This window comes from Ursus maritimus, unplaced genomic scaffold (assembly GCF_017311325.1).
Source record: "Ursus maritimus isolate PB19 unplaced genomic scaffold, ASM1731132v1 scaffold_1, whole genome shotgun sequence".
NCBI lineage: Eukaryota > Metazoa > Chordata > Mammalia > Carnivora > Ursidae > Ursus > Ursus maritimus.
In genome coordinates this window covers 64732213-64747284 of record NW_024423343.1, presented here as the reverse complement: position 1 = coordinate 64747284, position 15072 = coordinate 64732213, and the positions used below count along the sequence as shown (strand labels likewise).

Genomic DNA, 15072 nt, shown 5'->3' with positions numbered 1-15072 from the left:
ATGAAACATCACAGTGAAAAGCAAAATTCACTTGCCTGTTGGACTTTTCAAATTAGAACATAAAAATATATAAATAACTCTTTTTAAAAATTTTTCATCAGAATGCTTGGCAGAATGTAAATATAATGCCAATAGTATTTTGTGTAAAATACAAACACTCCAACACTCCTTGAGAGTAAGGAAATAAAAATACAGGCAGATAAAGGCTAGTCCATGCAGGCGAGCCTATATGGTGACTTGAATAATTTTTTGGTTGGTTTCATTAGAAATGCATCATCACTTTCTTTAGCAATAAGAATCGTATACACTGGCCAAATTTTCATGAATTAATCAATGACACATTGATATTTAAATTCAATGGATGAAACACACTATAGTTTAAAAAAAATTTTTGAGCCAGTGAAGAGATTCATCCATACGTCTTAAACTTAGTCTAACTTTAAATTGTTTAAACTACTATCTATAAAAAAAAAATGATACAACATTTTTTCAGTAAATTAGACTTGGTGTAAGTATAGTTCTTTTTATTTTCTAAATTAAAAGTATGGTGTCTGACATCAGAGTATCTACCTTAGAAAGAAAGGTAAGAAAGAAACTAAGATAAATACTATAATTAAGAACTTGGCCACATAGACAGTAGTTTGACAAAATTAGTGCAGGTAACAAAGTGCATTTCTGAGCCTTTTTAAGATATAAGTTACCTTTCCAAGCTTCGCTATATCTCGATACAAGGACAAAGGCAGGGTAAAGGCAGCCGTGGAAAGCACAATAATGAAGTGGCGACCAATAAGCAAGTTTTCAGGGTCAACTAAAACATAATAAATATTATAAAATCTTTATAGGTATAAATTAACACACCAGCAATACAAGTAAGCAGTCAAATATTTAAGTGCAAAAATGACTTAAATAACTTCAAATGTTATCTAAATGACAAAGATTTTGAGTAAATAAATTCCATAAAACCATGTAAAAATAGAAATAATTCACAAAAATGTAAATACAAAATAACTTAAGGATGAACCTATAGTTCAAATAATCTTATAATATTTTGCATTCCAATTATTTTAATAGCCTCCTAATCAGTTTTCCTGCTTCTACCCTTCCTTTGTCCCCTTAGAGTATACCTTCATACTCTGTACCTAGAAGGTACAGAGATCCTTCCCCAAGGCTAAAAACATGATGTCAGTCTGTCCAAAACCCTCTCATGGCAAATCCCTTCTATAGGAAGTAAGCTACATCAGGAGAGGGTATGTTCTGAGGCTTTTTTTTTTTTTTAACTTCTATATCCTAGAGAGACTTGAACAGTAGAGCTTGAAATTTCCAGACTCAAGTTTTAGGGGCACCTGGGTGGCTCAGTCTTTAAGCGTCTGCCTTTGGCTCAGGGCATGATCCCAGGGTCCTGGGATTGAGCTGTGCATTGCGCCCCGCATCAGGCACCTTGCTCCACTGCGAAGCCTGCTTCTTCCTCTCCCACTCCCCCTGCTTGTGTTCCCTCTCTTGCTGTCTCTCTCTCTGTCAAATAAATAAATAAAATCTTTAAAAAAAAAGACTCAAGTTTTAGATAAAAATATTCTATTTCTATACTTTTGTTGAGAAAGAAGAGGTTTCCCTGAAGTATAGTAGACAGAAGCAATACAGAAAACTAATCGGGAAGCTCTGCTGAAACCAGTATACCCTACAGAGTCTTGATTGTCACATGAGTACATAATTGTGTGTGTGTTGGGGGTGTGTGTGTGCATGTGTGCCTATCATCACATATAAGCAAAAGATGTAAACATAAGGGGCGCCTAGGTGGCTCAGTTGGTTAAGCATCTGCCTTCGGCTCAGGTCATGATCCCAGGGTCCTGGGATTGAGTCCTACATTGGGCTCCCTGTTCAGCGGGGAGTCTGCTACTCCCTCTGTCTCCTGCTCCCCCTGCTTGTTCTGTCTCTCTCTCTGACAAATAAATACATAAAATCTTTTTTAAAAAGTTGTAAACATAAAATAAAAGATACTTATAATGATTTATATATTTTTAAGGCTGTGCTAATCACAGTATTAACTTTGGGAGCTATATATCTATTCCAAGGAAGATACCACTGCTTACGTTTTTTAGCTCATATTGAATTCCTTCAGAGATCATATGATTATGTTTTTGAAATGTCCCCACTGGTACCATGTCTTTGTTCATAAATTTCTGCAAAGTCTAAGGTCTGTAGAATAAGTGAGTGAGTTAAAAAAAAAAAAGAAAGAAAAAAAGCAAGCAAGCAAGCAAGCAAGCTATTACCGGGAAAAGTAAGTGAGACTTATTTTCTTATATAGTTAATACACTAACTTGCAGGGAAGTTCCCAGATGCAGATTTGAAGTGGTATAAATGTGACACACACGTACGTACTATAATAAAATAATCATGAATATTTGCTTAACTCAGATATAACTAAACAATCAACATAAAGTTGCAAATCGAAACACTAAAATAGGAAGTTCAAGTTCCAGAAACCTTGAATTCAACTATTTACATATTTTTGGTAAGTATAACTTGAATTAAATAATTTGTATATTTGTTTCTGTTTACCCTTTCAAATCATTTGCTTTACCAATATGTTTGATAGAAAACATAGATTTCCAGGGCGCCTGGGTGGTGCAGTCGTTAAGCGTCTGCCTTTGGCTCGGGGCGTGATCCCAGTGTTCTGGGATTGAGCCCCACATCAGGCTCCTTCTCTGGGGGCCTGCTTCTTCCTCTCCCACTCCCCCTGCCTGTGTTCCCTCTCTCGCTGGCTGTCGCTCTCTGTCAAATAAATAAATAAAATCTTTAAAATAAAATAAAATAAAATAAGGATCCAATGATGAGATCGTCTCACAAAAATATACCTGAATAAGCATTTTAAGTGAAAATAAAGTGATAAAAAGATTTTTTCTAAATTTACATATGATCCTTTGAAAAACCAAACAACAAAGGAAACAAAAAAAAATCTCATGAATCCTGCAATTAAAAGATAATCACAGTTTACATTGAATATATTTTTTCTTGTTTTTTTCCGTAGTTGTTTATGAAAATAGAAAATTTACATAATTAGGTCATATTTTATATATGACATTATATTCTTTGCATTTTTCCTTAGCATTCTATCCACTCACATGATCTCAGTTTATGAAAACATGATTTGTAGTTGGGGGCTAGAACGGAAGCTGCTGCTAAGAGCTAACAGTGTTGGGCGAGCCTACTATATGCGAAGCACTGTCTATATTCCCTGTGTTGTTTCACACAATAATTCTATGAAGCAGGTGATACTCTAGAATTTAGAGATGAAGAAACTAAAACTCAAAGAGGGCATTAACCTTCTCAAGGTCACACAGCAAGCAAGCAGTGGGTCTGTTATTTAATGGTCAAGTCTCCCTGGTTTCCATTTCCACTAAACTCTGTGAAAGGAATAGGTGCAATTTCTAGTTTTAAGGTGGTTTTTTTTTTTTTTTTTTTTTTTTGGTTTGTATGTCTCTAGAAGGAGTGATTCTGCACTAAGAGGAAAGGTGTTTTTGCATCACTCTCAACTATGATAACTATAGAGTAGGTGAGAAACTCTTCAAAACAAAAAGACTCATGATCTCTGAATTATTCAAATTGCCGTAATATGCTGAAAGGTTGAATAGGGAATGGGGTTGTGGCACATGTTGAAAAGGTCTGCTTGAAATGTTCATAATGGTTTTTCAGAATCATGACAAATGAAACAACCCAAATGTCCCTCCACTGAGGGACAGATAAACTGTTGTACTTCATATGATGGAATACTCCTCAGCAATTAAAAAAAAAAAAAAGCAAACTACTGATACTGATTCATTTGGGTGAGTCTCAAATGCACTATACTAAGTGAAGGATGCCAGACTTGAAAGGCTACATGCTATGTGATGCCATTTATTTGTCATTCTGGGAAAAACAAAACTAGGGAGAGAAATCAGATCAGTGGTTGCCAGGAGCTGTAGATGAGGGAGGGTTTGACTACACAGGGAAATAAGGAAAATTTTGAAAGGTGGGTGATGGAATTGTTCTGTATTTTGATTGTGGTTGTGGATGGATGACTGTATGCATTTGTCAAACTACATGTTACACAATTAAACATTAAAAAGGGCTAATTTTACTGTATTAAATTATACCTTAATACAAATAATGGAGAAAAAAATGTCAGCTTGCTTATTTTAGAAATGGCATAGTAAAAAGAGTACATGAAAAATGTTACTACGTAGAGTTGGTGATATGTAGCATAAGATTTAAAATACAAAGTATTTTAAGAATGTGAATAATAATGATATCCTTTATACAGCTAAATAAGAACTAAATTATCTATAAAAGTAGATTAATGCTTTAGGATCAGAATGGATCATGGATATTGCCAGATACTTGAAGTCATCCAATTCTTCCACTTGCAAATATTTTGCTTATAAATTATTATGACCCACATCAACTATGAATAATACATAAAATAAATACATTGACTCACCTCCTGGGATTCTCTGGAAAATTTTGCTCAAAGTATCTCCAGTTATTATGTTGTAACTTATCATAGCTAAAACATAATTAAAACAATATAGTCACCAAGAAGCTATCGCATATTCCATCTTGAATATTTTGATTTTTTTTTCCTTTTGCATTTAGCACTTTTATTTTTTTCTCCAAGTTTTTATTAAAATTCCAGTTACTTAACATACAGTGTAATATTAGTTTCAGGTTTAGAGTTTAGTGATTCATCACTTCCATACAACATCTGGTGCCCATCACAAGTGCCCTCCTTAATACCCGTTAACTATTTTGAAAGTAATCAGTTATTCCCAACGATTAGCATAATCCTACTTCTTTCAATATATATTGTGATTACAAATATGTATAATTTCAAAAATAACTAGACAGCAAATATATGGGAGAATATCAATTTATATTACAAAAACATTTTCACTTCATGAATTGATTCTTTCCAGAACAACTTTAAATAATAGTGAGTTTCCATTGTCATTTAAAATGTGATTTGTTTTTTCACTAAAGCTCAGTTTCCGCATATGTTTTCAGGAACACATGCATTGCTCAAAGTGAGGAACGATAATAGAAAATTGTGAAGGCTCCCTAATATCCCCTCATTTGAAAAAGTCAGATTTTGGGAAAATACATTCTTAGCCTTCCATGGAGACATAAGGAGCTAATGGTTTGACCAATAGCTTCTGTATTACTGACTTAAAAAATGATGTCAATTTGGTCATTGCTGAATGTTAACAATTTACCTAAGAAGTGCTAGGGGACATGTTCACCATTACAGTACAAATTTCAAATTACATGCTGGCCTTGTACATGGCTTCCACAAACCCTAAGGTTTTCAAAAAAAACCATATTTCAGCCTTGGAAGAAATCTATTGTTTTAACTATTCACTTTTAATCTCCTACTAAAACAACCTTCTTCAGAAATAGTTGTAAGTTTATGAAAGAGTTATGCTTTTCATTTTCACATTCAACTTACCTATAAAAGGATAAAAAAACTGAAGAATAGAGAGGAGGAGGTATCCTGGAAAGCCAAAGGTTTTATTGACCAAAGATTGGTAAGTGTCTGTTCCAGAGAGGGCCCCTCCTTTTATCAATAAAACAAGGGAAAAGTCTGTGGCAAAAACAGCCATTAAGCAAATGTCAGATTACATTTAATATAAAAGTTTTTTTTGTATTTTGACTTAAAGAAAGAGAAACCATGAAGAATTTAATTTAATGCTACAGTCAGTTGGCTTGGCAAGGCTTAGTTTCCTTTCATAAAACATTACCTTTCATGAAACAGTTCTGTTTCCAGTTATATATTTTTCAACTGAGATGCAAATACACTTAACATATCTGTGCAATGAACTGGACAGAAGAAGGTACGCAGACTAGAGCGAAAGCATCAGTTTTTACTTTCCTAACTACTGTAACGACTATTAACAGGAAGCATCTCAACTCTCCAAGCAGCAGAATGTAGGTAATCAGATATTTCATAGACGTTCAATGTGTGAAAACTGAGAATGAAAAGTGATGTGTAAACATTCAGAAAAAAATAAATTGAGGAGAATCAGATCATTTGTTTGATAACAAAGTACAACTAGTAACTTTATTTATAGTTATGGTTAAGAGAAAACTCCAAGAATCTTTTTAATTTACATTTTAAAGATTTAAGCCCTCATTTTAGAGTTGGAATTTAAGACGCAAATATACAGAAATTATATAATTAAGAGTTACTCTCTCCTTTTTTTTTTTTCCACTTAACTCAAATGTTTTTTGAGCACTTAATGAACGACACTGAAGTTGTGCTGGGTACACAGCTATGCACAGTGTGTGATTCTTGTTTTTTCTCTTCTCTCACTCATGCTTCCATCACAGTTGATTTTTTTTATCCTTTAAATAATTTGGAAATGCATTAAAATACAAAGAAGAAAATAGAAATCATTGCAATGTGCTTTCCACCTTGATTCCCTCCCACATCGTTGAATCTTCTTGCAACAAATTCACCAATGAGTTCCAAGTGGATAAATCCAATGGATACCTCCTAAATCTTAATCTAATTTGCTATTTTGGTAGCAGGGTTTTTTGTTTTTGTTTTTTCTGTTTACTATTCTCCTCTTCTTCAATCACCTTCCCCTGGCCTTTGTGACATCAATTTCTTTTGGATTTCCTCCTACCTTTTTGACTAATCATATATAGTTTTTCACCAATTTCTTTTACTCGGTTTAGAACATGAATTCTTGGACTTTTTTCTCACTCTTCAAAATGTCCAACTGTGGGGCGCCTGGGTGGCACAGCGGTTAATCGTCTACCTTCGGCTCAGGGCGTGATCCCGGCGTTATGGGATCGAGTCCCACATCAGGCTCTTCCGCTCTGAGCCTGCTTCTTCCTCTCCCACTCCCCCTGCTTGTGTTCCCTCTCTCACTGGCTGTCTCTCTCTGTCGAATAAATAAATGAAATCTTTAAAAAAAAACAAAAAACAAAAAACAAAAAACAAAATGTCCAACTGTGATCTTATTCATGCCTGCTGCTTTAATTTTCACACAGATGTCATTAATCCCTAAAATTGTATCTTCAACCCAGACTCCTCCAAAACTCCAGATCTCGATATCTAGCTATCTAATAAACATTTTATCTTGGAGATCTCATAGACATCTTGATTTTAAATATCCAAATTCTAATTTATATGTTTGTTCTGGAACCCGCTTCTCCATCTATATTTCTCTAAACTGTGAACAGTACCAACAGAAATTTGAGCATTACCCTAGACTTCTCATTACCCATCACCTGCTACATTCTTTTGGTCACCAAATCCATTAACTATTGCATCATAAATTATTCAATGGTATCCCCTCACTTCTAATCTCTAATCTACTTTATTTTAGGGTTTTATCACTTCTCACCTGATTACTGTGAAAACTCCTCATAGTTCCCTCATCTACCAATCTAGCCCCTTTTCAAAACAATTTTAACATTCCCACCCTACAAAGATTTTCTCGACATCCCTGCTCTACCAGGTGGATTTGACCACAACATAAATCTGATCTTGTCTTCTGCTTAAAATCCTCCAGGGGAATCCTCTAATACTTTTGGATAAAAAAAAAAACCCTTTTCATGAGGCAGAAAAAATTATTTATTAGTTATATGATATTGGGTGGAAGACTTCACTTTCTTGAGTCTCATCTGTAAAGTAAGACAATACACCAAACCTCACAGAAGAGTCTATGAGGATTATGATGTTTACATGTCTACCACAATACCTGGCATGTTATGGAGACTAAATGAATGAGAGCTTGTGCTACTTTTGGCTATTTTCTATAGGTGGAAAAAGCACTGTATCTGGAGTCTGATAATAATAACAATGAGAAGAACCGCAGAAATACTAGCAGATACTTTCACAACACTTTTTGTGTGCCAAGCTTTTTCCTAAATGCTTTATGCATATTAACTCATTTAACCTTCTCAACATCTCTAAGTAGGTGCAATTATTACCCTCCACTCCCCCTTTAATAGATGAGAAAAGCGAGGCACAAAAGGTTAAGCAAATCGCTGAACTTCACAGAGCTAGAAAGGAAGAGTTGGGACTCAGATCCTGGTAGTCTGACTCCAAAGTCCATGCACTCAATCAAAGTTTCAACTCTGTTGCCAGTAAGTGCTGACCTTGAGCAAGTCATTTTAACCTGTTAAAGTCTCAATTTCCTTCTCCATCAAAGTGGAACACTAATAACTACTTCATGGAGTCAGGATTAAGTACAGTGGCTGCATTACCCTCAGCATCAAGCCAGTCCTCAGGAAGTGGTAATGATTATCATTACATGGGAGCCTTCATAAATGCCTCTGCAAACCTCTAACTTCCTCCCTTTCCACTTACAAACATCAACCCTATGCTTAAGCAGACGCAATCACTCACACAGTTCCCTTTTGCATCTCCACATTTCCATCTGCTTAGAACACCCTTCCATTTTCTTTGCTCACTTATAAACAGTCAGTGGAGGTGTCTATTTGTCCCCAAAATATGCCTGCTCCTTTGAGACTGGGTTAAATTCCAGTATCCCTATCATCTTGCCCATATTTCTAATATGGTATTTTTCATAAAGTATTATAATTCTGTTTTTTGTCTGCCTGAGAGTACATTGTGAGCTTCATTCCTCCAGGCAGGAATAATGTTCTTCACTGATACAGCAGCAGCAGTCTCACTAAATATTTGTTGAATGAATCAATATAGCAGGATTGCTAGATGTCTACATATGTGATTAAATTTAATGTGATAAATGGCCTAATGAGTATATTTTTAAATACTCTGTAAGCACAAAGAACATAGCAATTAGTTATATTGCCTTTGTTTAAAACCAGGAAAAACTTCACAGAGGAATAGGCCTTGGATACAGGATTTCACCAGGTAGAGAAGAAAAAGAATGTCAAGCAGGGAGACTATCCATGGGAAGGCAGCATGAAAGCACATTCTACAGGGAATGGAATAGTCTAGAATGACTAAAACATAACTTCTACACATGGTAATGTTGGTGACTATATGAAAGAAGTTAGATTAATTGGAGATGAAATGTAAAGTTCAGATTGTGCCTGAGCTATGAAGGAGTTTGAATGCAATAACTTTTTTTTCTATTGTCATTATACAGTCTTGGAATGCCTTGACTGGGGACATGAGAGAGACCAGACTGAGGTTTTATGAAGGTAATTTTGCAGCAGTATGGAAGACTCATCAGGAAATGGTCAGATGCTAAAGGCAGGAAAACTCAACAGCAACTTATTGACCAATGAAGAGAATGAATGAGGACTTCAGTCACAGAGAGGAGGTAACCAGTTTCATTGATGTTGTGAAGTTTTGGTGAAGAACCGTATGCTTGGGGTGAGAATGCTGATTTTTATAGAAGTTCAAAATACATTGCTTAAAGTTAACAATTTGCCAAGAATTTAGTCAGTAATAAATGTGTTTCCCTACTTGTAACATACAAGCTATAAGTATATATCTTAAGAGCTTTAGGAATCTGGAATATCAATCGCTATAACATTTTGATCTCACTTCAAATATATTGCATGGAAATTTTAGATAAATCCATGAATGAGTCCATGTCATTCAACATAAAAATTTTCTTTTAAATCAGTATGTATGTTTGGACAATAAAAGTTATTACACTCTAATCAACAAATATGAAAATCTTAAAGCAAATTAAAAGAAAGCATTTGTTGTAAATAATTTGTTCTTATTCCCCAACATTTCACAAACATGAAAACAGAACTTAGAAAAACTACCTGCTGAGCTGGACATATCTCACTAGAGGCCTTAAAAAGACAAAAGAATAATTATAAAGAAAAACCCTTGTGCCATTTAAGTGTCAATTTAAAGAAAAATTCAGTATAATACCCTACTTGTAGAGTTTTCTCTTAAAAGCCTAATTAAGAAATAAAGTGAATCATAGTCTATACATTTTTTGCTTCTGGGTGGTCATCCTTTATTCATCAAAATTATTTAAAGATTTTGATCATACAACTGAACTAACAAGAGTAACTATTTCTACAGATTAATAAATTTGCAATATATGACTTTGCAAAGGGCTGCTCACAGGCATTGCTGTTAAGTTTATGCATAGCATTAGTTGAGAAAGTTATTCACATTATGATTAATTTGTGCATAATGTGACTTAATTCACCTCAAGTATTTAATTCTTAGGTGACATATATTTTTAAATTTTTTTCTATCTACTGGTTTACAGTGTGCATAAATGTTTACAGTGTACTTAAATAAGCCATGGTTATTATGCCTGGGTGGAAATTAATTATCTGTCAGTGCTGACTGACTGGGAAACAGGAAATTAAAAACAAGTGTAATCCTTGAATGGGATTTTTTAGTGTGATGAATATTCTCATGAATGGAGTGCAAATTTTAAACACCAGCAACACTGAATAAGCACAATGTTACAGGTCCCACGTTACTATGTTATGGGTCTTAAGCCACAAAGTAAGAGCTGTAGAAGCTCAAAGCAGCCTAGGTTTGGGGAGAACAGGTGGTGAGAAGAAAGGAGGGAGGAAGGCAGTCCTGTGCTTCTGCAGCCCTGACTTTGGTATCTATGGCATGCTTTACTCTCTCTTCCTCAGCCTGAGGGGGGAGAAATGGCAGTTACAGGAGGGTCTTAGAAACCTGAGATTTTTTTTGACGGCATGGCATCTTGGTCAGGGTCTCTGGAAGCAGAGCTGGGTCAGAGATTCTCGGGCGAGGGACTTTGAGGGAGTGCTCTTCAAGAGAATGGGAGTGACAGGATAGGGCAGGGGAAACAGTTCAGCACAGAGGTGGTCTCCGGTGGAGACTTGCTGCACCTGCAACATGCACTGGTCTCTCCGGTTGGGGGTGGGGGTGGGGGTGTGGGTGTGGGGGGCAGGTGTGTGGGTGCTCTCGGGTGCACAGCTTTTGCTTTCCTATCAGTCAGTTATTGGCTGAAGGCTGTGGGGAAATGGTGGCTGGGGATCATAACCTCACAGGAACATGGTGCCACTGAGAGACAGGTCAACACTGAAAAAACAAGGCTGAGGTGTTTTGCATTCCTTGGTAAAAGGGCATCTAAGACCACACATAGTGGCCACCTTCAAAACAGCCACTGCAGGTGGTATCTGTTTGTGATCACTGCCTTTTTCACGGTGATCCCAAGGTAGAGGAAGGACCCTGTGATTGTCATGAGGTGAGCTGGTGGGGTGACAGGGCAGGGATGAGAACAGCAGGAAGAGGAGGTGATTATGAGTTGTAAAACCTGCACTCAGATGGAAGAAAGGCAAAACGTGAGTGTGAGTGAACCCATTACATGAAAAGGGGGAAGCAGAAGAGAAGTGATACAGAAGCACGTTATTGCTGCCCTGAAAGAGAGCGGCAGGCAGGGAGCCTGGGCAGGCACGGGAGAGGTGGGGAGTGGGTGGTGAGCCCTGCTGGTTGAGCACCAGGTCTTTAAGTTCTACCTGCACAAAAATAGCTAGAAAAGGTTGCTCATTCATGTGCACCTGCTTAAGGTTTTTGTGGGAAAGGAAGGTCTGATGTCTACACTTTCAAAGCAGTCTCTTTCAGCCTAATCAGCCTTTAAAATGACTCCCTCATCTACCACTCCCTGCATACAGTGGAAAAGGCGCATGAAAAGGATTTAGGCTTGGTGATATATAATGCTTTTCTAATCTGTTCAGAGGATTAGCAGGAAAAGTAAATCTTCTCAGACATAAATGTCTGAATTCTTTAGGATTATTTGATGCACTCCTTAATTAGAAAATTCAATTATTGTGTGTGTGTGTGTGTGTGTGTGTGTGTGTGTAGTCATCATTGCAAGATTTAAGTTGCAGGAAAAAGCAATTACATAGTATTTTACCTGTAACATATGAAACTCCGAATAAAAGCAATATTCCCAGAGGAAAGCCAGCTTGCTTCATTGAATAAGGCAATCCTGGAAAAATATAAAATTAATCACATTAATAAAACATATAAGAATATAGAAGCTTTCCCCCAATTCCTGTATAAAATAAGCTAAGTAAATTGACATATTTATAGGACATGGTTGTAAACAGTGCCTATGGCTATTCAAATCAAGTGTTAGCATATTAATACTATTTCAGAATAAAATGCAAGCTAAGGACATGTCAAGAGAGCAAGTTTATGAGGTGATGGGATAAGAATAAGAAAGCAGCAAATGAAAAACAGATGCCGGTTCACACAAATAATGTTCACTTCAGGGTGAGGAGGCAATATGACCTTGAATATGTGGAAAGTAATAACCTAAAGCTTCCCTTACATGCTAGCTGGGAAAGCAGAGAGGGTAAGAAGAGCACAAAAGGATTATGGGATATGAGGAAAGACTGACTCTAGAATCAAAGTGGGTAACCAGGAGAGAAAAATGAGAAGGCAAAAGTATTTTTTATTATTTAATAATTTTTAATTTTTTACTATTTATGTATTTTTAGAAAAGATTTATTTATTCATTTGAGAGAGAGAGAGCAAGAACAGGAGCAGGGGAGGGTCAGAGGGAGACAGAGAAACAGACTCCCCGCTGAGCAGGGTGCCCTACCCGGGGCTCAATCCCAGGACCCTGGGACCATGATCTGAGCTGAAAGCAGATGCTTAACCAAGTGAGCCACCAGGGCACACCAAAAGTGTTTTTTAATAAAGCTGAAGGGGTATATAAAAGTATTTCTTATGCATTTTTTTTGGAAATGGCCAATTTTAGATTATGGGCAATAAAATATTAAGAAAAAACATATTTAAAATATATCCACCCAGAATTTTTATTCTCTGGAAAATTTTCCCTTAAAATATCTGCTGAACATAATTAAGAGATGCTTTTTAATGTTGCTGACATGAATCAGCTTAAAGTGTTCACTTCAGGAATTAACTCTGGAATTCTGCCTAGTAGAGCTGTCCACACCTCCCTAGTTCATGGGGGTAGAATTTCAAACAAATCTTTGCCCCTACTTGATTACTTTACCTCACGTACCTTTATTTTATGTGCCATTAAAAAGAACTGCCTATATATGGAAACAGGTAACATCAGGAAACACATCAGCTTGCAAAAGTTGAAAAAAGTAACTCAATTAAGATAAATGTTCAATGATGACTGTAACTAAAATGTCAGAACTTTACAGGAAAAAGTAGTATTTTCAATGCATATTGTAGGATTTTGTTTTGTCCTTGCTTTTTCTTAAATTGGATGTTTTCAAATTAAAAAAAAAAGGATAATTAGGGGCGCCTGGGTGGCTCAGTTGGTTAAGCATCTGCCTTCAGCTCAGGTCATGATCCAGGGGTCCTGGGATGGAGCCCTGCATCACGTTCCCTGCTCAGTAGGGAGCCTGCTTCTCCACACCCTCTGCCTGCCGCTCCCCCTGCTTGTGCTCTCTCTTTCTCTCAAATAAATAAATAAAATATTAAAAAAAATAATCAGCACTGAAAAAATAATTGTCTTAATTACTATAAGGCAACACACTTTATTTTGTCAGAATTTTCCCCTTGGTTCAAACTGGGAAAATATAAGCCTCTCATTTTTTCAATTCTGATTATTTGACTCCTTTGTTAAAAAAAATCTATGCATTCTGATTTAACCAATATCTACTTGTTGATTAAATGATACTTAAAATTAATGTATTATAATAAGTTCGTACCTTAAAATTAAAACTGTTTAGATAGGTAAGGAAATACTGTATGATTTCATTTTTCACAAGATTGTTGTTTTCACATTAAACTTATATACCTTCAATATTTCCAAATATCTGGAGATTAACACTCTAGAAGGTCATAGAAAGGTGGTTTAAGTAATGGTGGACACTTCAGGAAGATGTATTAGGTAGCATTATCAATTGACCATATAGCCTATACAAATAAATTCAACATATCCCATATTCAGTTCCACCTTAATCTACCAGATATGAAGGACGCTCTTAAATGAAGAAAAAGTCTGAATCACAACCCCATCTTCAGCATAAAAGACACTCTTGTGATGCACATAGTTACATTGGAAAAAAAGGAAGGTTTTTATGGGGAAAAAATTACCAGTTTTATTATTTAAGATTTTTTTCCTTAAAAATAATCAAGACTAGCAACATGGTAAGAGTTTTAAATTTCGTCTTTTCACTTAAAATTTAAAACAAAACAAAGCAACACTTACCTATTATACCAGATCCTATAATCGAGTTGACAACATTAAAAACAGCTGTGAACTGACGGTAAGTTTTCCCTTTGTGCTTATGTTCAGAAACGAGGGTTTCTCTGTCATCTAGATTGCTCTATTTTAATATATAAAATGGCAATTAAGTATTCACTAGGTCAAAAAATTAGAAAAGTGTCAGACAAATATTCAATGCAGGACACCAACACGACATTAGTAGTAATAATTAGTAATGTCAGTAACGATAAGAAAATAATGATTAGTACAATACAATAAAGAGTAACAATAACAGGTAATTCAACAGAGCATTGTAAACAAACTCCATTCTAAAATGCCCCAATTACAGCTGCGCCAAGTTCAAGGATTGCTGCGTGGAATCCCAGAATACAGGATTCGGATTTTGTGAGATTAAAGGGTTTATATTGAAAAGTGCCTGCCAAGAAAAAAAAAAAAGTCAGATGGAGGCAAAACTTTTTCTCCTGGAGAACTTCCCGCTGTGCTAAACCAAGACCCCAGATGAAGTGTGCGGCTCTCTATTGCAAGGTGAACGACTGGAAAGGACCTGGCTTCACAAGCTGCCCCGCGTCCCAGCTTTACCTGTGGCGGGATGACGGGCCCCTGCGCCTGGTAGCCCATGGCTGTTTCAGAGTCTTCAGCACGTGGAAGGCTCGAGGGCCTCGGTATCCCACACAAGCCTGCCCAGCCTCCTCCGCGACCTTGCACAGCTGGAGTCCGCGCGCGGCGGGAGAGGGGAGCGAGCGGTCCCGCGGTCGCCCCTGGCCCCACCTCCTCAGATCCGCGGGGAAGCGGGCTGCAGCCCAGAGCTCACTTGGCTGCAGCAGCCCGGAGCGCTTTCCTCCAGGAGCTTGCCCAGCCAATGCACCTTCCTTCTACGCCTGGATGCTACAGGATGTTTCTGATCTGGGCAGCCCTCTCTCCCTGCACC

The 15072-nt window shown here is 36.7% G+C and overlaps 1 protein-coding gene across 1 annotated transcript in view; it reads right to left on the bottom strand.

Annotated features, from left to right (window-relative positions):
* SLC38A11 (solute carrier family 38 member 11) overlaps positions 1 to 14762 on the bottom strand; it is a 60635-nt gene extending 45873 nt beyond the window's left edge. Inside the window, exons 1-6 of the mRNA XM_008687037.2 lie at positions 14724 to 14762; positions 14127 to 14244; positions 11844 to 11918; positions 5480 to 5614; positions 4475 to 4540; positions 702 to 808 (exon numbers count right to left, since the gene is read on the bottom strand). Of these exons, the coding sequence (XP_008685259.1) occupies positions 702 to 808; positions 4475 to 4540; positions 5480 to 5614; positions 11844 to 11918; positions 14127 to 14244; positions 14724 to 14762 (540 nt within the window). The remainder of the gene's footprint in view (positions 1 to 701; positions 809 to 4474; positions 4541 to 5479; positions 5615 to 11843; positions 11919 to 14126; positions 14245 to 14723) is intronic.
* Between the last annotated feature and the right edge of the window lie 310 nt (positions 14763 to 15072).